Source organism: Macrobrachium nipponense, chromosome 1 (assembly GCF_015104395.2).
Source record: "Macrobrachium nipponense isolate FS-2020 chromosome 1, ASM1510439v2, whole genome shotgun sequence".
Classification (NCBI taxonomy): domain Eukaryota; kingdom Metazoa; phylum Arthropoda; class Malacostraca; order Decapoda; family Palaemonidae; genus Macrobrachium; species Macrobrachium nipponense.
This window is the reverse complement of record NC_087200.1, coordinates 162529758-162556867: the sequence shown is the minus strand read 5'-3', so window position 1 is coordinate 162556867 and position 27110 is coordinate 162529758. Positions and strand designations below refer to the sequence as shown.

Here is a 27110-nt window from a genome sequence, read left to right as displayed (position 1 = left end):
CTTTAATTATACATTTGGTATTTGAACTTTCAAGATAGATAGATATAGACATTTTTAGAAGTCTGGAGGACCTCATGAGAGATCTAGTATTAACTATGGATGTGTATGACTGTCTTCATAAGAATTTATATTTTTTACCCAGTAAGAATCTCGATTTTACACTGTGGGATTTAAATGAAAACCTCAATAAATCAATCATAACATTTTGATTGCCCATGTACAACTTATTATGCAACTTATGAGATATTAGCCCCTTTAATTGTAGGAACACCAGCTTACCCTAGGATTTTTTTTGAACTGGAATGTATATTGCTTCTAATCCCAGGTCTTTTGACCAGGCCATTACGACAATTCTGGCCATGTTAGGGTTAATGGCATTGAATGATTACGATGATAACTGGTAATTTATCAGGCTCTAGCTTTGAGTGGATGAAACATTAGTTGTCCGTAGAATATTGTGATGCTGCTAATCCGAGCTCTCTCCAGCCCCATGCATCTCCCAGTGATTCTACCATCTTCGAGTTAGGGGTTGTTGATAATGAAGTTAATTGAATATATCTGCAAGAATATAATGATGCTCAGAGTGATATTTTTGCATGCAATATGGGAAAGAGTCCGTGACCTGGGCCAAAACTTCCCCTTTCTGCTGCTTCACTGTTAGCAGAATGCTGTTTCTTTCATTCTGTGTGGTAGTGCACAAAATTGTTCAGTCTTTTTTGTTCATGTTATCCCATTCCCATTGATGTGTATACCATTTTTTATATTAGATCACAGTTGTCAGGAAGTTAGGTTACCATATACTCAGCTTAGAAATGTTGAGTTAACCCTTAAACGCCGACTGGACGTATTTTACGTCGACATTTTTTGTCTCTCGGGTGCCGACTGGACGTATTTTACGTCGACATACAAAAGTTTTTTTAAAAAATTCGCGGAAAAATACTTTTAGGCCTACCAGCCGAAAAACTCTTGAATCACGCGCCTTGGGGGATGCTGGGAGTTCACGGATCAAGGTGTTATTTTGTTTACAATCGTTACGCAGGCGCGCAAGCGCGAATTTCTTCTTGCCGCACTAAAAAGTATCTGTGACACATCTCTGAAATTATTTCGTCACTTTGACATAATTTTTGTACCATTTTTAAATTAGCCGTTACATAGAGTATTATATATGAAAATGTGCGAATTTTTATGTAGAATACAACAAAAAAATACTCATGATTGTAGCTTTTATCAGTTTTAAGATATTTTCATATAAATAACGATAAGTGCCAAAATTTCAACCTTCGGTCAACTTTGACTCTACCGAAATGGTCGAAAAACGCAATTGTAAGCTAAAACTCTTATATTTTAGTAATATTCAATCATTTAACTTAATTTTGCAACTAATTGGAAGTCTCTAGCACAATATTTCGATTTATGGTGAATTTATGAAAAAAACTTTTTCCTTACGTCGCGCGTAACTCTTCCGAAAATAATCATACATGCGATTGTGGTAATGTTTGCACCATTTTAAATTAGCCGTTACATAAAGTTTTATATATGAAAATGTGCGCAATTTCATGCACAATACAACTAAAAAAAAAAAACAAAACCCATGGTTGTAGCTTTTTATCAATTTCGAAATATTTTCATATAAAAAATAATAAGTGACAAATTTTCAACCTTCGGTCAATTTTGACTCTACCGAAATGGTCGAAAAACGCAATTGTAAGCTAAAAACGCCTATATCTAGTAATATTCAAGCATTTACCTTCATTTTTCAACAAATTGGAAGTCTCTAGCACAAAATATTTCGATTTTATGGTGGAGTTTATGAAAAAAATAACATTTTTCTTTACGTCCGCGCGGTAACTCTTCCGGAAAAATCATACGTGCGATTGTGGTAATGTTGCACCATTTTAAATAGCCGTTACATAACGTTTTATATATGAAAATGTGCGCAATTTCATGTATAATACAACAATAAATAGTTGAAGGTTGTAGCTATTCTCATTTTCGAAATATTTGCATATAAATCACGATAAATAGAAAAAAAAACCACGTTCGGTCAAATTTGACTCTGCCGAAATGGTCGAAAAACGCAATTGTAAGATAAAACTCTTACAGTCTAGTAATATTCAGTCATTTATCTTCATCGTGAAACAAATTCGAAGTCTCTAGCACAATATTTAAATTTATGGTGAATTTTTAAAAAAAAACTTTCCTTCCTCCGCGCGCGGATTCTCCGCCACAAATCTCCGAAATGCGTAAGTCCCATTCTCGGAATATTTGCTCCGTTTCATATTAGGCATTTCATAGAGTTTTATATATGAAAATGTGCGCAATTTCATGTAGAATAAAACGAAAAATATTTGAAACGTTGTTGTAGCTTTTTCTTATTTCCGAAATAATTGCATATAAAAAAATATATATATAAAAAATTCGACATTCGGTCAACTTTAGCTCGTCAGATATGGTCGAAAACTGCATTTGTAAGCTAATATTCTTACAGTATAGTAATATTCAATCATTTGTCTTCATTCTGAAACATATTGGAAGTCTCTAGGACAATATTTAGATTTATGGGGAATTTTTGAAAAAAATATGTGTTTACGTAAGCGCGTTACGAATTCATGCATTATTTTGTGATAATATTTTCTCTGTGTTGCTTTTATCGTTTTACAATGTGTTATATATCAAAATGATTGCAATTTAGTGCACATTACAACGAAAAAAAAAGTAACTTGTTACCTTCAACCGTTTTGCGCACAGCGCGATTTGAATACAATTATATATGAAATTTCGTTTTTGCGCTATCATATATCGCATTATTTATATATGATAATGATAATTTTTTTCATTTCTGATGGTTGCATACTAAACTTCAAGCAATGACAAAAAAAGGAGCCAAAAATGAACTCTTAATCTTGAAAACTAAGCGCGCTGTGATTTTTTGAAAAAAATATTTTTTCCGCTTACGCGCTCACTCTCAAACCCCTCCGGCATACGGGAGTCATTTTTTTATTTACCGCTCCGGCGTTTAAGGGTTAATATGCAGCTATTCCAGCTCACTTAACAAGTAGTTTTTTTCCATATGGCTGTTAAGCTTATCTAAGTAGGATTCTTAATCTTCATTATAAATATAATTAAACATTATAACTGTAATAATTGCTGCTTAAACTTCTAGCTCTTACATTATTTTTGGAATCTTTTACTTTTAACTTCTAAATTGTTTTTGCTAATTTTTTGCAACATTTATGGACTAAAAGTTTTTTTTATTACTAAAAATAGTGTCTTCAGTTCACTGTCGTGATGACCAGGCACCAGCATTGTGTGAAGATGGTAAAACATACGCTTGCTATTGTGATGGTATAGTTGATTGTGAATATGGAGAAGATGAAGTACCCAGCAGGTGCTCAGGTCAAGGTAAGCAAATATTCACATGTGAAAAACTGATCTGCTTTCTCTTGCATGTTCTGTTTTTAGGGAAATGTTGCTAAACTGTAGTGCTTATGATGAAGCCTTTGTTAAGTGTAATAGTATAACCTTTATTTTCATAAAACATTGGTGTTGCAGCATCTCTTCAGGTCCTAGCTGCACTCACTTTTTAACTTGCACCTCTGTTCCTGCTTCCTTTCTTCCATCTTGCTGTCCTAGCTCTCTAATTATTACTGCTAATTATGCTTATTTCCTGTTTCTCCTTATCTTGCTGCCCAATCAATTCAGTTATCTTTTTCACTGTCTTAAATGCTGAATTGCTGAAAGTGCCCCAGTGCTTTTATTACCTAAATTTCATGATTTATTTATTCATAAAATATAGAGTGCTGAAATCATCACAACTGTTTCTTCAGTGAATTTGTTAATGAATGTACTTTGTAAAGGAAGGGGACACAAGATCTGGAGAGAGTGATTTATTTTCAGAAATTGGTCTTTTTTTTGAGCAGTCATAAAGACAATAAATTAGTGATAAGTAAATCCATTAAGGAGAGGGGGTTAGCTTCGTAATTGGATTTCAAAACTGGCTGCTAATTCAGATTTTAGCATCAAAGCTTGTGAAGCTTTACAGTTTTTGAATAGAGAGTGAGAAAAATATATTGCAGTGTGCAAATTATAGATGCTGTGCATATATTTTAGATTTGTAAAATATGCAGCCATTCCATATCCTTACTAGGATGCTAATAAGATACTGGGTTGCTATAGAATAGATTTATGTAAAAGGATATTGAATATTACATTGCACTTGTAGATAAAAGACATAAACTGTGCAACTGTTCCATATTCTTTCAAGATGGATACCTTTCAAGATGTTGATCAGGTACCAGTTTAATATTAACTCTTTCACGATGCCGGCCTCGTCAGCTTGGTCTGTGTCAGATTCACTGTCCCAAGGGGCATAGGAACTTACAAAGTAGTAATTTTGTTTTTATCGCTCCATGTAACCTTAACATTATATTTCATGGTATGTTCATGAATTTAATGTCATTGGAAAGCTGATAAGTTGTAATTGATCATATATTAAAAAATTCCCCAAAACCAAAATACGTAAAGCATCCATATGAGTTGTAGTTAGCCATGTTGGAAAAATGTTTGCCACGTTTTTGTTCTTAATTCACCAAAAATTGTTTTCCAAAGATCCTAAATTTATTTTTATTTTTATACATCCCGGAAGTAAATTAAATTGCCATTCTTTTCATGTAAGCTGTTACTATGTTTGTTAGATATAAATGGCAATGAAGTGAAACAAATACAAAATAGTAAACACACGAGTTGTAGGTTATTGGTAAGCATTACCTGTTTGTTACTAATTATTTTTCAAAAACAAAATCAACAAATGTAGGTAAACTGGGATAACTAATTTTTCCCTACACACCAAGAATTTGCGTTTCATATGATATATACATACTTCATTACTATATGTGCTATGTATGACAGCACACCCCCAATAAAAAATAAACAAACTCGTATGAGTAACAGGGAGAACTTATACTTAATGGGGAATTTCAGGTCACTTGAATTTTAAAAATACCTTTGCACACAGAGACACAGAGAAAATATTATTATTTTCCTCTTTAAAGAAATACAGTTCATGGTATGACACCCCCTCCCCACAAATTAAAAGTAAACAAACTTATTTGTGTGAGCAGTCAGGAGGAATTTATGCATACGTATTGTAAAATGTCATAAATTGTTTTCATTTAAAAAGGTGCAAAAAAAAAAAAAAAATGAATATGCTTATAATTTTTAATATTTTTTGAAAATGCAAATGCATGGTAAATTGCATTCATAATCATAAAATGTTTTCTGCAAAAAAACTTATTACACATAAAAGCACAACAAAATACTAAAAACATACATATATCACATAAAAATACCATGAAATAGTGCAATGCTTAAAAAATACATAAAAATATTTAAATATTACATATATATAAAATGCAATCTGGTGTACTCGCCAACAATCCTAGTCTTCTGATATGGCTAATGCCTCTTCCTCTCTTTTGAAGACCTTGCAGTTCAAATTGTATGATTAAGAGGAGGGGGAGGAGGCATTCCTGATGCTCCTACTGATACGTCTCTGCTGCCTGCGTGGTAATCACAAAAGCATTGGGTTTTATGCAGAGGTATTCTGCAGGTAGCACAATGATAGAGGGTTTCCTTTCGAATGCACTTCATAGATCAAACACGACACCTCTTTCTCTGCTTATTTTTGCCTACTTTGAGGTGAAGCTAAGGATGTTAGAACAGCCTCTACCTCCTAGTTTTCAGACAATATTTGCTCTTTACTATTGAACTATTGGAAGTGTAAGGGATCTTTGCTTTTTACTATATTTTTTATGAAAGCTTAAACAGTGACTGGCATGGCATCATAGAAGGAAGCACAGGATGTTCTCCTGCTATCTCTTCACCTTTTCAGTAAGGTGCAGAGTATGGAAAGCCTGGGAGTACAGTGCACCTGGAACACTCACTACTCTCAGTGGATGCGACCAGGGCAAGGGCGGGCACCTATTATGCTTTGCTAGCCATTGGAGCACTTCCCTCGCAGCAAAGTTCCCCTTAAGTAGGAGGTGATCCTTGGCTATGGTACGACCAAACCACTACAAGTTTAGGTGAGCACCAACTAGTGGCAGTATCCATCTGCAGTAGCTCTCTTAACTGATAGAAAATGACAGACATTATTTTCAATGCTAGCAACATTTATTTTCAAAATTTGTTAAATGGCTTAATGTTCAGGAGTAGAATATGTCCCATGATCCCACCTCCATTCAATTTGGAGTCAGTTATGTAAGTGTTGGGTAAGTCACTTATACAAAAGTGACATTTTTATAATAGAATAAAGTTTTGTATATACTTACCAAAAAATTACAAGATCAGAGAGCCCTCCTTCCTCCCCTCTGATGGAAATTATACATAAAACAAAATGCGGTGGTTAGCCAAGTCATTCTTGATATTAAATGTTAGGGGGCATTGCTGTATACCTACACTGAGCAATCAAAGTGCTACCCACATGATTTGAATTTAGGCTACCAACTACTGAGTAACTGTCACCCATTTAGTAGTGAAAGAACACCAAACCTCTCACTCTCTCACTGTTTGGAGAACCCCACAGTGAAAAACTAGGTTAACTCGTCTGAACCGTCCTTAATTGCCTAATAGGCACACACAAAAAAAATGCCTAACCAGTCTGAAGAGAGGCCCTCCACAAGTACTGGGCAGTTCTCAGTCTTCCTGGCTAATGTACCAACTGTCCAGTCTAGGGCACACCTTAAAAATATTCCTCACGACATGATCCAGCTCAAGCAAAGAAAAGAAAACCTTGGTTGAAGAAAAGACAGTGCGATGAGTTGCGTCAATCAAACTGGGGAAGTCCCTCTGGGAGGAGGCAGACACTCCCAAGGAAGGCACCTCCCTGGTGGAATGAAAGCAGGTACCTCTTCTTCATCAGTGTAGATGGAGAAAAAGCAAATGAAGCTTTGCCTTGATCCCTCTTGATTGCCAACCATTCTTCTACCTCACACAGGGATCTCTTTTAGGAAGAGAGCACTAACTTGGCACGGCAAGGATCAGAAGTTTCCTCATGAGGCAAGTAGAATCAGGACTCTGGGAAGCGCTGTTACAAAGAAGTCCAGGAATTTCGCTAAAAGAAACCTCAGAAAGCTGTAATATGAAAAGGCAGGAGCATTGTCATGGTCTGGCTCTTCATCATCAAAAGAGATGGAAGACAAAGAGTGATCCCCACTCTTGGCAATAGACATCTTCCTCTTAAGGAAGCCCATCCAATCCTTTGAGTGGTGGGAAATTGGGGCTAGCGAAGGTTCCTCTTGTGTCAACGAAGATTGACAAGAAGACGGTGGCGCCAGGTGTCTAACAGCTGGCGCCAAACTACCCATGACTGGTGCCAGGTGAGGCATGGAAGCACCAAATGAACTGGTGCTAGGGGGGTGTGGCACCTCAGATGGTGCCAAGCAGCTGGACAGAGACTGGCTCTCAACAAAAACACCCAGTATGAGAGAGGTATGAGCGCCTGGGTGCCAACAACTGGTGCTCATCAGGAGAATTGGTACCATCCTGATGAGCGCCAGGACAAAAAGTACTTGAGAAGGCTTGATTACACCGATGCAGGATCTGAGTCCTGATTCACTTCCTCTTTGTTGGAAAACACAAGGGACAAAGTGGTATCTCCATCTTTAGGAGTGATAGCCTTCTTAAGAAAATTCATCAGGTGCTCATCAGGAGAATAGATACTATCCTGATGAGCACCAGGACAAAAAAGTACAAGAAGCAAATCTGAGTTTAATATTGTTGAATAATTGCTTTTATTCTCTAATTAGTGATAAAAGAAAAAATAGAATTTTTTAAAAATAAATTGTATTTTTCCTAACTATACAAACCTGAGGTCCTTTACAATAGGAATTATACTTAAGGTGTAGTTTGCACATGGCCACTGAAATCTTTAAACAAGGTGGTTCATTAGTTAACTACCAATCTGGTTGTTGGTAGTCCCTCATACCGGATGTAAACATTCCAATTTGCTTTCGTCCCAGGTAGCAGTTTGAGGGGTGGCATGAGTGGGCAGTTAGTGTAAAGGACCTCATGTTTGTATAGTTAGGAAAATACAATTTATTTTTAAAAACTATGATTAGTTCCTATGTGACATACAAACCCTTGGTCCTTTGTGATAGGAAGACTCGCTGATTGGTGGGTGGAATCTGAGTGATCTCCAGTGAACCGACTGGGGTTCAGCCTACCTGAGGTTTCCTTCCTGGTCGCAAGAGTGAGGAAGGGAATCCAGCCACTGACTTCTAATCGGAGTTTAAAAACTGCAAGAACATAGTCAGTCTTCTGCGTTTACTCGTAAGGGGCAGGTTGTGTCCCCATTGAGAGATAGCGAAGAACCATTATGTCGGAGACAATAAGGCAAATACAAATTATTGGTTTGTCTTATGTCAAGGTCCCTCCTCCCTACCTTGTGAAGGGAAGGGGCAGATATTTGCTTCTATGAACTAGTCTATCCTGGTTCAGCATATAACGGTCCGCTTATTCTCTACCCGAAGGGAAAGAGTAGGATGAAAGAGCTGAAAGGAGAACCAGTCAGTCCACGGTCACCCTCATTCATACCAATACAACGAGGTGAGATGTGACTCTGTCGAGTTAGAGCTGGGTAAGCTACACAACTTGTTGAGCAGCCACCACTGGTCCCAAGGAAAAAGTGTCCAAGGATCTGTGGACAGTATCCCAAAAGTAGTGAGAGATGAAAGTGGTCTGGCATGCCCAGAACCCCACCTTCAAAACCTGATGAACCAACAGGTTCTTATGGATTGCAAGGGATGGGGCAGAGTATGCCTTCCTGATTGTCTCACAAAGCCAGAAAGATACAGTGTTCTTGGACACCTTTTTCTTGGAACCTCCAGTGCTAACGAAGAGTCATCAACACTCAGGCCGGAGACATCGAGTCATCTTCAGGTAGCACCGTAGTGCTCTAAACAGGACAAAGCAGCATCTTGTGTGGATCATCACCAATGAAGTCACTCAGGGAGAATATGGTGAAAGACTCGAATCTAGCATCAGGGACCGATGGATTCTGAGTCTTTGCTATGAAATAGAGTGTAACTGATCCCCATCCCTTAGAGTGGTTTACATTGAAAGAAAGACCATGTAGTTTGTCAACTCTCTTCGCTGATGCCAGGACTAGCAGAAAGATGGTCTTGAGGGTCAGATCCCTGTCTGAGGACTCAAAGTGGTTCATACAACGCACAAGTCAGGCTCTGCAACACGAGAGTCATGTCCCAATCAGGAGGCCTGCGATCCCTGAGTGGATAAGACCTCTCAAAGCTCCTTATGAATGATGATATCTCAAAGGAGGAGATATCAATACCCTTCAGTTTCAAGATTTACAGCCGAGACAAAGAGGAGCTTCTCTCGGCAAAGTAGGACAAGGAAATCTGTGACCTGCTGAAGAGTGGTTCCAACCGGAGAGAAATCCGTTTATGACACTAACCACTGAAGACAGCCCACTTTCCCTGGTATACCGATGCAGATAACTGTCTGAGATATCCTACCATATCTCTTGCTGCTTGGTGAGAAAAGACTCTCACTTGCAAGAGATGGTGGATAACCTTCAGCCATGAAGACACAGGCGACACTGCCTGGTGGTGCCATTCAACATATGGCAGGCACAGCCTGTTCTGCCACAGGGGAATCTCTCTCAGTGCCTTGGAGAGAAGAGCCAGAAAGTTGGGATACAGAACGGCACCAGGTTTCCCCACAGGTTTGCAGTCTGGTGGGCCAAGCAGGAGATAGCCCTACCTCCAGACTGACAGTCTCCCGAAGGCCGCTTCCCCCAGGATGATGGCCCTGGAAGAAGCACTGACCCTAGACACTGTGAATGACTACAGGTCTAGCCAGGAGGTCACCTGAGAGCTGCCATAGCTGTAGCCTCCAGAGCTGCTGCTTCCTGCTGAGAGAGAAATACACTCTCACTTGTCAGGTGCTGCAGCGACAGACCAGGACCCAGGCGAACCAGATCTGGGTCCACCTACTAAGTCGGTAGAGGTCTCTCTGAGGGCGTATAGAAGCACCTTTGGCAAGGTAGAGAAAGGGGAAACAGTTTGTCTGAACGACTGGACCTGAGGGAATTGTCTTGTCCGGAGACAAAGCCATTCACCTTAGGCCAAGGATGACCACGGCAGCCCCGTTGAGACCTTGAATTTCCTATTGGGACCCTAAAAGGCTTCGACACCCAATGAGGAGGCCGTGGTCGCTTCCCTGAGATTGTTATGTTGATGTATAGGGGGTGTCCGCATCTCTGGGCAAAGGGCCCTCAAGCCCTTCAAGAGACCAGTCCTCCTGTTGAACTCTCCCATGAGGGAGAACCTCACCAAACCCCCTGGTTCTTTCCTCAACAACGCTGGTGTATGTCCAGTGGGACCCTAAAACCCCTCCAGAAACATAGGTTCCCAATGCTGAATCCCAAGGAAAGCGCTCCGTAGGATTCCTGCTATTCACCTCGCCCCTCCCGGTGTATCTTGAGGAAGTAGAGGGAATAGAAGAGGAGGATCGAATACTGTCATTCCTTCCGGCAGCGCTGCTGTCTGAGGGAATGAGACATGTCCGGGTGTCAACCTGCGGTGATGACAAGGACATGGTCTAGGAGAGTGTGGTTGCCATGGCAAGATGCTTTCCTGTGGATAACACAGAGGTTCTCGTCTTGCTGCAGCAGCACCACTGCTAGCAGAGTCATGCCTAGCAGAAACGTGGTTATCAGAGCTGTGGCTACCAGCAACGTTGGTAGCAGAGACATGGCTAGCAGCCTGGTGAGAATATGCAAGGGGGTGTACAGGGGACCTCCTCCTAGCTTCTCCAAATGTCCTGTCCTGGGGAACAGCGAAGAAGAATCAGGCTTGGTCTTCACAGGTGGGTCTGAGCCACTGCTTGATCCCTGCTTTCACCCTGCACCACTCCCAAGGCAGGGAGAAGACTCCCCATTCTTGGCTGTGGATGTGCAGTGGTACCTTGAGTTTAATTTGTTCTGTGGCCGAGCTCGTAGCTGAGTTTGCTTGAACATGAAATCAATTTTCCCCATTGAAAATACTAAAAATGCCCTTAATCCATTGTAGCCCTCAAAATGACACCCCATGTTTTTATGTTTCATGTTATTAAATAAGGAAAATTCATTTTTGAATAAAAAATATTGTATAAAAACATAATAGAAAAAGTATGTAAAGATATAATAAGGTTTTATAATGTGTACAGGTACTGTTAAAGTCACGATAATTCTTCTTACAATAATCCAATTTTACGAGAGAGGCCAAATTACAGTAGCCTACCTTTATCCCATCCTCTAGTTAAAGAAGTTAAAAAATGGCAAAAGAGAAAGATGAAAGTACGTATTGTTTTAATGTTATACTCGTTGTGTAAATGAGTATAGCCATGAACAATCGAACAAGTAACAACTTTTGTTTTGCTAAGTACAACCGAATTGGATAACATCTGTTTGGCTTGTATTTCAACCATCATACGATACTAAACAATTACTGTAATTATTTATAAATGACGCCATGTAGAATAGGACTGAGATATTTTTATGTAATAACTTTATTCGCTTTAGATCGAAGATCAACAAGGAAATATATTGTTAAATTTAAATCTAGTTGTAGCTGAAGCTGAGAAAACTGTTCAAGCTGCTAATGACCATTATCATGCATCGGCAACAAGGATAAAGCTCCCGTAAACTTATGCCATCAAACACTACCGTAGATAAAATTGAGATAAAATCATTTTAATTAAAAGTACTGGGCTTGAAAGAACACATTTTACCATTGGTTTCACGCTGATAAAAGATAAATAACGTATAGCTCCTTATTACAATGAAATAAAGTGAACATAGTGAACAGAATCACATAATTTTTTTACTCGATAAACATGCTGTCAACGTAATATGGTAACGAAAAAAAAACAATTAAGTTCACAATCACAGCAAGACATATTCAAGTCATATTTCAACTTAAAAACATGTCGCATAACGAAAAATGACCTTGTCTCATATAAGTGAAGTTTCTAGATATTCCATGATGCTAAATAGATAGAAGTGAGAAAATTCGCTCAGAATTTAGTTGAATATGGCAAAACAAACTCATATTCAACATCAGCTGATTTCCAAACCAAAACATTTACAGCTGTGTTAGTAGTATTTTATAATACAATAATATGCGAATACATACAATATTAATGGATATATTGAAGTAATGTATAACTTTTTAAAAGATTCCTGGAAAAGATGCATATTTACTTTTTCTTCTTTGCTTATTTTATTTTCGTCGCTACGCCATCTATGTAGCAGTGGCATCTCGAGCGTGCACCTCGATTTTTTGCTTCTGTAACAAAACAAAAAATCAACCGATCGATGACCGTACCTTGGAAAACTTGTGTATTAATTCACTCGTTGGTCTCGTAGGTCTAGGTACCACTGTACGTCCTCCCTTAGGTATAGCAAAGACCAGCCAACTTTGCAGCTAAGCCCTGCCTACTGATTGTCACGACATTCCTTAAAGCTGATTGGTTGGAAATAGTTTTGAAAAGTTGGTTAATCTGTGGTTCTTTTCATCTTCATTTATTTTGCAATGGTTGTTTTACAGAACTAAAATACTCTAACATCGCAATTAATGTAGTCTATGTCAGATCGCTTATGCATGCTAATACCAATGAAAAAAAAGCATGATATGTATGTAATTAGGCTGCACAGACAAAATAATCTAAGATCTTCATAATGATATATAACCATTTATGTCTTTTATCGGAGATATCAATTGCATACTTTACAACTCCGGGAACTCAAATCTGGTTTCATGATTCATGCACGAAACTCAACATCACCAAACGAAGTCAAATCCGTACTGGTAATCATTTGGGCTGTTAACTAGTGTGACATCATTCCCCCTTTGAGAGCTAGTCAATCACAAGCGTGCAGTGGGCGGGGCTTAACTGCAAAGCTGGCTGGACTCTGCTATAGTCGAACATTCAGAGAAACTTGTGAACAAGACTCTGACATGGTCCTTGTCCCTCGAGCAGGGCCCTTGGAACCAGGGGCTGGAGAACAAACCTTTGTTTGATCTCCAGAGGCTCCCAAGACCCTAGTCCCTTGGGACAGCGTCTCGGTTCCTACTTATGAAGGAGTGGGAGAGCCAGCAAGAGCTAACTGCTTCCTCCATGGAGGAAGGATGCAGACCCTCAGAAGTCTCGAGGCTGTGAAGCCTTCGAAAGGGGAGGTGAGTAGGCGGCAGATGTGGACGAAGATGAAGATGAAGACAACAACACCTTCGATCTCTTCTTCTTCGCCTCCTCTTCAACAGCTTCCACAGGAAAGTTATCGGGGTCCCCCAAAGGCTGACAGACAACTCGGCAGGTCCAGGAGCTGGGACAGGAACAGGAGCGGGTACAGGAGTAGAGGCAGGAAAACAGCGGGAACAGCATGCGGCATCACCTCTGTCACCACCAGAGGAGACAGGAGCAGTAACAGTAACCTTGGAACAGGTAGTGCTGCCACCCCAAATCCAGGATGGGGAGGCACTGCAGTCGCAGGAGCTGGGACTTGGTTGGGTGGTATGACCATACTAGGTGAGGAGGAGCATAGTAGCTGAGGAGCATCACTGTATTAGTGGAGGAGGTGATGACTGCATGAGTCATGGTGCTGCTGACACCTCTATTCAGATGTGCCAGCAATGCTTGAACTGAAGGAGTGCCAACCAGTCCCAGTGATGTCCATGCTTGACCTAAGCCTGACACTTCACCTGTTCAAGCGAAAGTTGGATTAACAGGAGCTCCACCCTTGCTTCAAAGGTGTACCTTTGAAGCAAGGAGAGGCCCCTAAAGGAGAGTACCCCAGGTCTATGACCACAGCCCCCCCTCCTCTTCCCTCAGACTCATCAGAAGGGAAAAAAGAAGCGGAAGCCTCCCCCAAAGGGGTGACAGCAAATACAGGACAGTTACTAGGAGAGAGGTAGGAGGAGGAGAGGTTAGCTACCATAGGAGTGGTGGGACGTGTCTTACCTCCCACCACGATTTAGTCTCCCCAGGATAGTTCCCCCTTCTGGCAAACTTCCCCCACTGTGACACAGACCACAAGGAACACTCTGCATACATATCATCGAGGTTACATTCACATCCTTGGCCTGATGAGCAGGCATGAGGATCAATTTCTACAGAGGTGCGGATCTTGCTGCACCTCTTACCCTCTACCCAGGGGCAGCGCCAGTTGGAGCCAGAGGACACAGGCTGTTGCAATTCATGGGTTCGCATTATATCTAATTTTCACAAACACTATCACAGCAAAATATCACACTGGAAAAAGGAAAAAGAAATCAGCATTAACAGTCGGGTAGAGAGCAGTGAAGAACACGTCTATCCACATTAACTGCTGAAAGCAAATTGGAATGTTTACGTCCGTTCAGAGGGACCACCAACAATTGGACCAGTAGTTAATTACTGAACTGCCAAGTTTCAAGATTTTAGTGGCTGTGTCCAGGCTACGCCTTAAGTAATTCCTATCGTAAAGATCTGAGGGTTTGTATATCGTGTAGGAACAAATATGTACAAATAATCAATCACTCAAAAAGAAATCATAAGTACTAGAATTTTCAGGAATAAATCAAAGTAATCGAATCCAGTAACTGATTATGTGCACCACTAGTTGAAGCAAGTGGCCTGTGCTCCCATCTGCACCACCATGCAAGTTGGAGACTAAGAGCTAAAGATGTGGAATGTTCACAATTGCATGACACCAGGAAAATATCTCTGTATGCCGGGGCTATGCGAACTTTCTCTGTAACGTTCCAAAGTACTACTGCCAAAGCAAGAGCCAGTAGTCAATACTTGACTGATGAGAATGTTTCTGCCTAAATCTCACTGCAGCCAAGCATTAGCACCAATTACTTTAAGGTATAATTATTTACCGGCGGCTTGTGAATAGTCTATGGCCGATAAACAAATCCTAAAAGCAAAATTTTGACCTAAATAAATGGGGTAACATTCAAGAATTACTTAAAAGGTAATTATTCACCAGCAGCTTGCAAATAGCCAATTCTCGGTAAAAAAAATCATGAATGCTAAAGATTTGGCATAATGGAATGATATTAAACTCAAGAACTACTTTTAAGGCAATTATTAAACTGGCGACATGCACGTAGCCTAAGCCCCATAAGCAACTCATAAATGCAAAAGTTGGCCAAAAAGGATGGTGTAACATTCGAGAATTATTTTTAAAACAAAACTACGTATATTTCCGGCAACTGCAAGTAGCCAGCTTGTTGATAATCTGAATTAAAGTATAATAACAAAACAAAACAAGACAAGACTCTGCTCGAAGCTGTGAAATACGCATACCGGGGGTTGTGTATACCGAAATCTGATGATATAACCAGAAAATAAGAACAAGCTGCTGTAAGCATTCAATGTTTAGTCAAGCACGGCAGAAAACAGAGTGAAGTGGTTACCTTAGTTGCTCCTAATATTGCCATTAGGGGGGCGGCACTATATAACTAGTACACGAGCAATTGAAGCCACCTGTGAAATTTGAATTTAGGCTGCTGCACATGGAAAACTAATACCTATGTAATCACTGGGAAAGTCACTTAAACAATAATTAATGAATATTTCTCCTTGAAAAATTCTTCAAATAGGCAAATTTTTCACAATTAACATGGATAAACATTCCACTGAAAAATCCGCGTGTAGGTGAAGCCATGAATCCAGAACCGTGAATGGACGATACTTCCTAATACAAAAGTAATTTTCCAACTTCGAGCTTGACACAAAACTATGATGTAAGTTATTGCCACTAAACATATCCTGTTCATGTTGGGTTTGCATATGGAATGCTCAGTTTTCATAAACTTTGTTTCAAATGACCAATGCAAGCTAAACTTTGTTCCTGTCGAGTGCGGTTTACTCAGTACCTTATTATATACTGTTCTGTCGAGTGCGGTTTACTCAGTACCTTATTATATACCCATCACCACATTCATTGTACTAGTTCTGCAGTGTTATGATTAAAGTCACAGCTCTACTATATGTTTGTACTATTGGATTAAGTTTCCATTTATTGCAGAAGAGAGAGAGAGAGAGAGAGAGAGGAGAGAGAGAGAGAGAGATGCTTCATTATTGCTCAGAGTATGTTTCTGTGAAGACAAGTTTTGTTCCAATTTTAGATACTACATCACAATGAAAGTAAAGCTATTCTAAAATAAGGAACATTGCTTTATGCCATATGAAGATATGCAGAATCTTATATTGAATATAATTACAGGTTGTATTGGAGATACCTTTGAATGTGACTCGGGACAATGCATTTCAAATAGCAAGAAATGTGATGGTGTGCAAGATTGCTTGGATGGTTTTGATGAAATTGGATGTCCATCTCTTTCAACACCACAAGCTTCGACCACTACACTTGAAACCACATCTTCCGTTGTTCCATCTTCACCCAGAAATCCTACATCTACCCTGTCAACAACAACCCATCCTGTAAACCCTTCAACTCTACCTATGAGTGGATATTCTTCACCCGCAAGTATTTCAAGTGGTTCTTCTGCATTTGCAGCCACCACTATTACATACTCAACTACAGCCTTGACATCTGCAGTCTCATCCACCAATCCAACTGCAACTTCTACTAGCAATCCAGCAGTTACAACTCATACAACATCTTCATCAACTATTACTTCAGTTCCAGGTGGGTTAATGTATCAAAGCCTAGCTTAAATAAGATAAGTATTCATGATGACTCTACTTATGAGTGGACACTCTTCACCTGCAATTACTTCAAGTGGTTCTTCTACATTTGCAGCCACCACTATTACATACTCAACTACAACCTTGACATCTGCAGTCTCTTCCACAAATCCAACTGCAACTTCTACTAGCAATCCAGCAGTTACAACTTATACAGCAGCGTCTTCATCAACTATTACTTCAGTTCCAGGTGGGTTAATGTATCAAAGTTTAGCTTGAATGAGTTAAGTACTCTATGTAAATGCATGATGACTACCTATGAGTGGATACTCTTCACCTGCAAGTACTTCAAGTGGTTCTTCTGCATTTGCAGCCACCACTACGACACACTCAACTGCAACCTTGACATCTGCAATCTCTTCCAAAAATCCAGCTGCAGCTTCTACTAGCAATCCAGCAGTTACAACTTATACAACAGCATCTTCATCAACTATTACTTCAGTTCCAGGTGGGTTAATGTATCAAAGCTTAGCTTGAATAAGATAAGTACTCTATGTAAATGCATGATGACAAACCATTTTGTTATTGTACAGTAGTATGATTTTTGGTCGTAATTTTTTTTTCTACTAAACTTAAACACAAGCACTACAAAAGCAATAGTAAATTAAACTTCTCTCACGAAATTGTACTGTATGAAAGGACATTGCATTCCAAAACATTAATTATTTATGCTGTCACTCCAATGATATTATTATGGTTGCATTGCATGTTAGAACCAGCCATTTTGATTTGACCAGGATACCTTCTACTGTGATGAATCAGACTTGCCCATGTGTCCTTTTCCTAGTATCTAGGAAAGGTAAAAGTAAAGACAGATGCTAGTTATCACCAGGATTCCTTAGGTAAAGGTAGAAGAAGGTTTGTTCAATGGGAATTTAGCTCATAAATAATGATATACAAAGCAGAATCCTAGTGGCCATCCTAACTCCTTAGGTAAAGGTAAAGGTACAGAAGGTTAATTGGTCTAGAAGAAAATACCATGCACAGCTTAACCCAAATAATATCCCAACTTGGACAGGGTGGATGGTACATCATTTCTGCCAGAAATCCTGCCACAACAGCAAAGTATGTATCATGATATCATAGAGAGAAAGAGTTATCAAAACTTCTCAATCCACAGGACTAGCATAGGAAATATCATATCAGGGTAGAATGCTGAGTGTAATGTGTAGGTAATGTAACTTATGACTTTGCACTCATTAAGGTGATTCGTAATCAGGCAGGTAGCTGGTGTCATGGCAAAGAATTACGAGTTAAAGGAAAGGGAAACACATCTTCGAGAGGTTCTGCAGCAAGAAGGCATTCGCACGTGTGTTGGAGGCACCTGTTCTCATGATGGTTCTGGAATCGTCGGGCGTGTTGGGTAACGCAACAGGTGCCGAAGTGTCATGAGAAATGCTGCGATTTCTGATGCAATACATCGTCTAGATTCTTCTAAGAAGTTCCGGTAATCTCGGGAGTCTGTGACGTTCGCCGTAGGCCCCGCCCCCAGGTCACCGTATAAATACGACTGACGGAATAGGAGAGATCAGAGAGTGAGAGAGATCATCATCAGAGAGAGCCACAGATCAGATTATCAGTGAGAGATCAGCAGCAAAGATCACCAGAGAGAGATAAGAGAAGAAGGACGAAGGATCAGAGAGAAAAAGGCGCTCGTGAGTTTGATCAGATTCTGGTCAAGTCGTCGTTAGGAATGGACGACTGAGATATTTTCGACGTTGAGCAAGCCTTGAGCGAAGAAACTTTCTACTAGAGATTTTGAGGAGTTCCTTCCCTTGGAGTATCAAGATTAGACATTGCCTTCCGCAGTATGGAGTCAAGAAGACGACTAAAGTTCCACCATTCTCCTTTGTGAAGCCATCACTTCAAGTCACAAAACTGGCCAGCAAGTATTTGAATTACCTCACTTCTTCCTCAGTTCACGCATTGTAAGATTTTGCCTTTTTTATGTAAATAGGAGACATCATTCTGCATTTATCTTTGTTAGTAATCTTGTAAATAAACCTTTGTTGTGTTAGTGTTTCTTTTTATATTCGTATCCCCAGTTTCAACTGTCGGTGTTGAATTCTTTTTGTTTATCATTATATCGGACCTGAAGCGGACTTCTCTCTCAGAGGCTGTAACATTGTGGCGACCTTGGCCAGTAATATTCAGCACTTTAACAGTTTGAAACAGGGAGAATATAGAGTATGTTGAAAAGAAAGAAAGAGAAAAGTATGAGAGAGATGAAAGAGCGGCTGAGAGAGAAGTAATGAAAATGCAGCAAGAGAGAGAAGCAATAAAAATGCAGCAAGAGAGAGAAGCAGTGAAAATGCAGCAAGAGAGAGAAGCAATGAAAATGCAGCAAGAGAGAGAAGTAATGAAAATGCAGCAAGAGAGAGAAATGTTGGTAATGCAGCAGGAAGAAAGAGAGAAAGAACGTATGCATGAGTTGAAAATTGCTCGGTTAAGACAAAGTACTTGTAACAGTCGGACAGGCGAGAACGAAAACGGAGGAGATAGGTTAGGTATGAGTGCAGTGTTGAAATTAGTACCAAAGTTCGATGAGGAAGATGTTACAACATATGTCATGTGTTTTGAGAAGTTAATGGAAAGAGTAGGTTCTCCTAAAGAAACGTGGACTTTACATTTACAGTCAGTTTTGAGTGGTAGGGCGCTTACTGTGTATAGTTGCATGTCTAAGGAGGAATGTGATAAATATGATATTGTGAAAGAAACTGTTCTTAGCACATATAGGCTAGTACCGGAGGCGTACCGTAAGAAATTTAGAAATTTGAGAAAGGACGAAAATATTACGTATGTAGAATACGGTAAGAAGTTAGAAAGGCTGTTTTTTGATTGGTTAACTTCTGCTAAAGTTGATGATTTTGATAGTTTGAAGAACTTAGTGTTGTTAGAAAACTTCAAAGGTCACCTATCCCCTGAGATTAAGCTTTATATAGAAGATAGGCGAGAAGTATCTTTCGCAGGAGCAACTAGGTTAGCTGACGAATATAGTCTAACTCATGATTTGAGTGATAATAAGAAACGAAATGATCCTTCGTCTGGTAGAGTACAAAGCAGTAAAGGTTTCAGTCTTAGTAATAGCAATGCGAGTAAAAGTGACTATTCCTGTTATGCATGTGGAAAACCTGGTCATACGTCTAAGGTTTGTAAGAGTAAAATGGCATTTAGTGGCTCAGAATGAACTTGTTTCCGATGTAATGGGAAAGGGTATTTAGCAAGAAATTGTGCAGTAGAAAGGAAGGACATTAAGAAACCAGTGTCTCTAGTTAACCTTTCGTCAAGTAGGAATGATGTGATGAGAGAAACTAGGATAATTTTTGGTGAATTTCTGTCGGAAGGCTAAGTTTCCTCTCTTGGAGGAGTATTTTCGAGAGAAGTAGTCTTGCTTCGAGACACAGGAGCTGCTGTCTCACTGATTAGGAGGGAGAGTGTGCCAAACAGGGCAGAAATCAATTTGGAAGAAAAAGTCATGTTAGGTGGATTTCTTAACACTTGTGTTCTTTGTCCTTTGTTGAAGTTGAATTTAGAAAGTCCGGTAGTGTCAGGAGAAGTGAAACTTGCAGTTGCTGACAGTTTGCCCGTTGATGGCGTTGACATTATTGTCAGTAATGACTTAGCTTTATCCAAGAATGTGAATCCTGTTGTGAGGGATATTCCAGTGCCTGAAATGGTAGTAACTAGGTCGGGTTTAGATACAGACGTAGACTACGGTCATAATTTGTTTGTGGATTCGAACGAGAGCGAGTTCGTGGATTCGAACGAGAGTAAGTTCGTGGATTCGACCGAGAGTGAGTTCATGGATTCAAACGAGTGTGATAGAGTTGGCGAGGTTGATCTTGGCATGAGTGTGGCTGAGAAACCTGACTCTATTGTTGACAGTGATAGCCAAACAGAAAATGTAGCTGTCAAGGGTAACGTAGTAAATGTACTGGTATCTAGTTCTAGTTACAGTGATGAATTAGGCGCTAACCTTGTGAATAAGGATGAGCTTGTCAAATTTCAGAGAGAGGATGAGACACTAACCCGAATTTTTTAATGTGAGCTGGATGATGATCTCGATGATGTGTGTAAGGAAACTTTTTGTTTAAAGGACGAAGTTTTGTGTCGTTATGTTCGTCCTAAGTCAGGTAGTAGAGGGGAAACCACCGAACAATTGGTGGTTCCTAGGAAGCTTCGTGAGCTAGTTTTGAAGTTAGCACATGATGAGCAAGGACATTTAGGAGTAAATAAAACTTTCAAGTGTATTAGTAGGACGTACTTTTGGCCTAAAATGAAGAGTGACGTAAAAAGATATGTTCTAAGCTATCATGAATGCCAAATTGCCGGGAAACCGAATCAAGTAATCCTCAGAGTTCCGTTGTGTAATATTCCTTCAGTAGGGGAATCTTTTGAGAATGTATTTATCAATATGGTCGGACCTTTGTCTGTAAGTAAGGGTAGAGAAGATTGAACAACTAATCTAGAGTATTATAAAAACAACTTAAGAGATGTTTGGCAACTAGCGGAGGAGAACGGAAGCACTTGGCACTTAGTGAAAGAGAACGCGAAAGGAAGTCAAGGGGAAACTAAATGGAAACATGATCTTAGAGCAAAAAAGAGAAGTTTGTGTGTAAGAGATAAAGTTTTAGTACTAGTCCAGAAAGAAGGTTCCGCTTTACCTTATAAGTTCGAAGGTCCTTTTCCAGTGTTAGAGGAAATATACATTATGTAATTAATATGGGTAAGAGTAGAGCAAAGTCAATGAATGTAAACTTGATTCAGAATTATAAAGAACGCCCCGTGCCATGACCTCCGCCCGTGTAATTGTGTTACTGAGAGAAATTAGTTTTGAGAAAAACACAAGAGGTGTTTTAGCATTCCAAGTTTTAATCAGAGTTCAGAAAACGGAAAAAGTAAGAGGGAAGGATAATGTGAAAGCTAATAGCCTCTCTAGAGATTTCTCAGAATGAGTAGCCTAATGACTGTTTTCTGTTTTCACACGAGTGAGTGTGTGAGTGGAGAAGCGTGCGTGTTTTACTGGATTAAAGCTTTATGCAGAATTGTTCCCCTGCTGTTTAATTCTTGTTTCTCTTTGGAAAAAAATAAAATCAGTTGATTTCATTCTTTTTCTTTTTTGGGGGGACGTGTCATGGTAATTGCTTTATAGCAAAGAATTACGAGTTAAAGGAAAGGAAAACGCATCTTCAAGAAGTTCTGCAGCAAGAAGGCATTCACCCGTGTGTTGGAGGCGCCAGTTCTCATGATGGTTCTGGAATCGTCGGGCGTGTTGGGGAATGCAACAGGCGCCGAAGTGTCGTGAGAAACGCCACGATTTCTGATGCAATACGTCGTCTAGATTCTTCTAAGAAGTTCCGGTAATCTCGGGAGTCTGTGACGTTCGCCGTAGGCCCCGCCCCCAGGTCACCTTATAAATACGACTGATGGAGTACGAGAGATCAGAGAGTGAGAGTGATCATCATCAGAGAGAGCCACAGATCAGATTATCAGTGAGAGATCGGCAGCAGAGATCACCAGAGAGAGATAAGAGAAGAAGGACGAAGAATCAGAGAGAAAAAGGGGCTCGTGGGTTTGATCAGATTCTGGTCAAGTCGTCGTCAGGAGTGGAGGACCGAGATATTTTCGACGCTGAGCAAGTCTTGAGAGAATAAACTTTCTACTAGAGATTTTGAGGAGTTCCTGCCCTTCGAGTATCAAGATTAGACATTGCCTTCCGCAGTACGGAGTCAAGAAGACGACTAAAGTTCCACCGTTCTCCTTTGTGAAGCCATCGCTTCGAGTCGCAAAACTGGCCAGCAAGTATTTGGATTACCTCACTTCTTCCCCAGTTCACGCATTGTAAGATTTTGCCTTTTTATGTAAATAGGAGACACCATTCTGCATTTATCTTTGTTTGTAAGCTTGTAAATAAACCTTTGTTATGTTAGTGTTTCTTTTTATATTCGTATCCCCAGTTTCAACTATCGGTGTTGAAATCATTTTGTTTATCATTATATCGAACCTGAAGCGGACCTCTCTCAGAGGCCGTAACACTGGGGTAGTTTTCAGAACGATGGGAGGAGGTTTCGAAGCTACCTCCAAGCAGAAGCTTAATCCATGTTTCTTATGTTTAGTGTTATTTAGAGGCAAGTATCGTCTTCTCTCTCTCTCTCTCTCTCTCTCTCTCTCTCTCTCTCTCTCTCTCTCTCTCTCTCATGCACCCGCCAGGTTAGGAAGGTAAAGTCTGGTTTGGTCAGGATACCCCATTCTAGGAAAGGTTACGCTCCTTTTCGTCGGCAGAACCTTTGTCTGCAGTTCTCAATTGTCCCCCAACCTTGTTTATCTAAACCTTCTGTTCAAAGAAAGAATCTGGTTAGTTACAAGAAAGTTGGAGTTGGTAATTTTTTAAGAGACCTACCCCTTTTACCTAACATACCTAATATGTACAGGCGATGATCCTGTTATGCAAGCTAGTGATTGGAATTCATCCAATTTTAAAAATGGTTCATGCAGTGACAACTTTTGGAGTTCAAAAGAGTTACACATTACACTTGTATATATGTAGAATTATTTTTAAACAGTTTCCTTAGACAAATAGCAGTTTTTCAGTGCCTCATCTGCAATTAGTAAACAATGAAGGACTATGTCCTTATCGGGTCAGTGCATATTATTACTAGTAGATAATTATCCCTACCATTGCCAATTCATATATACATTTTTATGAATCTAAATTCTTGAAAAATTATCCCTGTGAAGGTAGACATTGACTTAGAAATGCATATAGAATTATAGATGATCTGTTGTCCTTAAATAACAGTTTATTAGTAGCAGTATTATATTGATGTTAAAGTCATTAATAATAGATTTCTAACTAAAGTTTGTTATCTATAGATATTTAATTGAAATTCCCTAAGGGCAGTCAACAGACTATAAACATAACAGGGCTTCAAAGGGAAATCAGCCTGCAGAGAGAGACAAGTTATAGGAAAAAGTGATAAATAAATCAATTTGAGTAAATAAACTTTAAACTGATACGTGTGAATTCAGGAGACATCAGCAGAACGCATGAATGCATTTCCGACTTGCTTAAACATTTGGAGGTCAGTAGGTTCTACAGCTGCACCAGGCAAACTCATCCATTTTTTTTATTTTAAAAAGCAAGGATGGATAGGTCATCAAGATGTGTGAACTTAAGCAAGTTGGACTGGGGACCTACGTACAAAAGAATATAATAGAAAAGGGGCCTCTATTCCCTCAAGTGAGAGTGACCCTCAGAGGGATTTGGCATTTAGCCAGCATTAACATCTGACAAGGGGATGACAAGCTACCATGCAGCTGTGGAGTGTCATTAAAATCATATTCACAAGGGAAAAAGGGGCTTGACTCAAAATACAATCTCTATGTGGTCCAAACGGTCAGAACAAGATGGGGGCACATTTACTCGGTTTGACACTTCATGCTCTCGTATTTTTATTCTTTTAAAATATTGCCTCAGTTTTTGTTTAAGGAAAATAAGAATATAAAGATGGTCTAAAATGGATGCTTGAAGCAATTTTAAACACTCTTGAAATCATTTACCAACACAAAATGATAGCACAGAATCAGGTATAGAATTCTGAACAACCAGCCACCCACAGTTTAGTCATCTTGCCCCTAAGGAACACCAGGAAGCATTTTCCTATATATCATTAAATTCAAATATAGTGGTCTTCATTATTACCTTACCCTTTAAAATAATAACAGCCTTTAATTATGTAGAAAACACCGTCAAATTTGCATTGCTTTCTTCTTTAGGAAATTGTGGACCATATTCATGGCGATGTCGTGATAGTTCTTGCATACCAGATGTCAATCGCTGTGATGGCTTAGGCCATTGCCCTGATAACTCTGATGAAGAAGGATGTTCAACCGGTAAGCATATTGTATTATGTTTATGTTTTTTTTATCAGAATCTTAACTAGTGTGTATAATGTTGTGTGTTATAAGAACATAAATTAGGCTGTAGTTACTTTGACTACATAAATTAGGCTGGAGTTACTTTGACTTCAGTCATTTTTTGTGCTTGGTATATAGATATGACACAAAAACCAAGGTAAGAAGTGTAACATTGGAGTCTTCCTACCTTGTCTCGAATCATCTCGAACATGAATCAGTAAGCTTGGACAGTGTACAATGATAAGGAGTCAAAGTCCAAAACACTGAAAGTGTTGTAATCTGGCTGAACAAGCATTAAAACCTAAAGACAATTACGAAGTACCAATCAATAATTGTATTCTTCTTGAGACACCTATCTCATGTGTCTGAAAATGGATTGTTTCTAAGACTTAGGGAGTTGAAATTCATTTACATGTAGTGCAAATAATTTCAGATGAAGTTTCTATGTGAATTATCTGCTATTCACTGTTGTAAATTTAGTTCTTACCTATTAAATGCCCAATCTTTATGTAACCCCTAATTGTTGTCGGCAGGGTCACCAAGTATTGAAATAAGAATGACATCCCATTTCACTGTTCATTATAAATTCAGGGGCTCTAGGAGAATTACCACTGGGATGATTGCCCCTTGGAACATTGCCCATATGGGAGAATTGCCACTTGGAACATTGCCCATATTGGAGAATTGCCACTGGGAACATTGCCCATATGGGAGAATTGCCACTAGGAACACTGCCACTGGGAACATTACCACTGGGAACACTGCCCAGGTGCTTTAAGGCCTTATAACTAAAGTTTTCGAACATTTCTGCAAAAGCTATTTACAGAGGGTAATTGAGAAAGTGTTCTAAGATTGCAGGTACTTGTGAAACTAATACAAGATTTGATTGATGAGGTGTTGCGGAAGGGGCCCTTATAAGGTTGCTCGAAGACTTTTGGCTTCAACTACATGCTTGGTTGCAAAGTGGCAGTGCTCATTAATGTACTTTAAAATTTCAACTTTTTCTATCAATGTGTTCGTATGCACATTTGCTTTGCATTTCTTTTGTTTTCTTTAAGAACATTCCCAATGAATAATTGTGCCACTCTTATTTTTGCTGACATGAAATGCAATTCATCAACAAGCATATCTCCTTCACGTTCATTTTTTATCACATGAGCCATTATGGGTCTTAACTTGTACCGTTCCTATATGAAGCAAGAAATGACTAAGTAATATTATGCCTTAGCTTACATTTATAAAACTATTGAACGAGTTTCTCGTTTAAGAATCATCAGTGATAAATAGTTGTACTAAATGGTTTTAAAAGGCAATATTATATTTTAAATACCAGTTTCCAGTTTACAAAACATCACTGATAAATAGTTGTAAATGGAGGTACAAGGTAATTTCATATTTTAAATAAAATCGGTTTCTAAATAAGGTTATATTCAAATAAATCTTTACAGAGAATTGACTTTCATGTATTGTGTATATATATGCATGTATATATATATATATATATATATATATATATATATATATATATATATATATATATATATATATACACACACACACACACACACACACACACACAGGCACAGCAGTCCCTGGGTTACGACGGGTTAGCCTTATGATGTTCCAAGGTTAAGGCGCTTTTCAATTATATTCATCAGAAATTATTTCCAGGGTACGACACATGTTCCAGGGTTTATGGCACCCACAACGCTCATCTGGCAGAAGAAATATCACACCAAAATGCAAAATAATAAATTTTTTAAGGTTTTCGAATTTTTTGATGTTCCGCTTTACAACGATTTTCGGGTTACAACATGTCTCAAGAACGGAACCCCCGTTGTAACCCACCCGGGGATGCTTGTGGGTTGTATTAAATATAGTAGTTATATATATATATATATATATATTATATATATACCACATATAATATATATATTATATATATATAAGAATATTTATAATACAAAACACACACACACACACACACACACCAACTCTCAATAGGCAGTCCCCAGGTTACGACGGGGGTTCCGTTCTTGAGACGCGTCTCAGGAACGAAACCTCCGTCGTAACCCGGGGACTGCCTGTATATTTGTATATATATAGATATATATATATATATATATATATATATATATATATATATATATATATATATATATATTTATATATTATATATAGATATATATATATAGATATATATATAATTATATATATATATATATATATATATATATATATATATATATATATATATATGTATATATATATATATATATATATATATATATATACACACACACAGGCAGTCCCCAGGTTATGAAGGGGGTTCCGTTCCATTCTTGAGACGCATTGTAATCTGAAAATCGTTGTAAGTCGGAAGATCATAAAAAATCCTTAAGAAACCTTAGTTTTAATGGGCTTACATGGTAGTT

General features: G+C 38.9%; 1 protein-coding gene across 1 annotated transcript in view; it reads left to right on the top strand.

The window, feature by feature from the left end:
- Window positions 1-27110, top strand: part of LOC135218986 (low-density lipoprotein receptor-related protein 2-like) — a 116255-nt gene that overhangs the window by 81355 nt on the left and 7790 nt on the right. The window contains exons 6-10 of the mRNA XM_064255424.1: window positions 3268-3402; window positions 16274-16699; window positions 16814-16948; window positions 17072-17206; window positions 24535-24651. Coding sequence (XP_064111494.1) covers window positions 3268-3402; window positions 16274-16699; window positions 16814-16948; window positions 17072-17206; window positions 24535-24651 — 948 coding nt within the window. The remainder of the gene's footprint in view (window positions 1-3267; window positions 3403-16273; window positions 16700-16813; window positions 16949-17071; window positions 17207-24534; window positions 24652-27110) is intronic.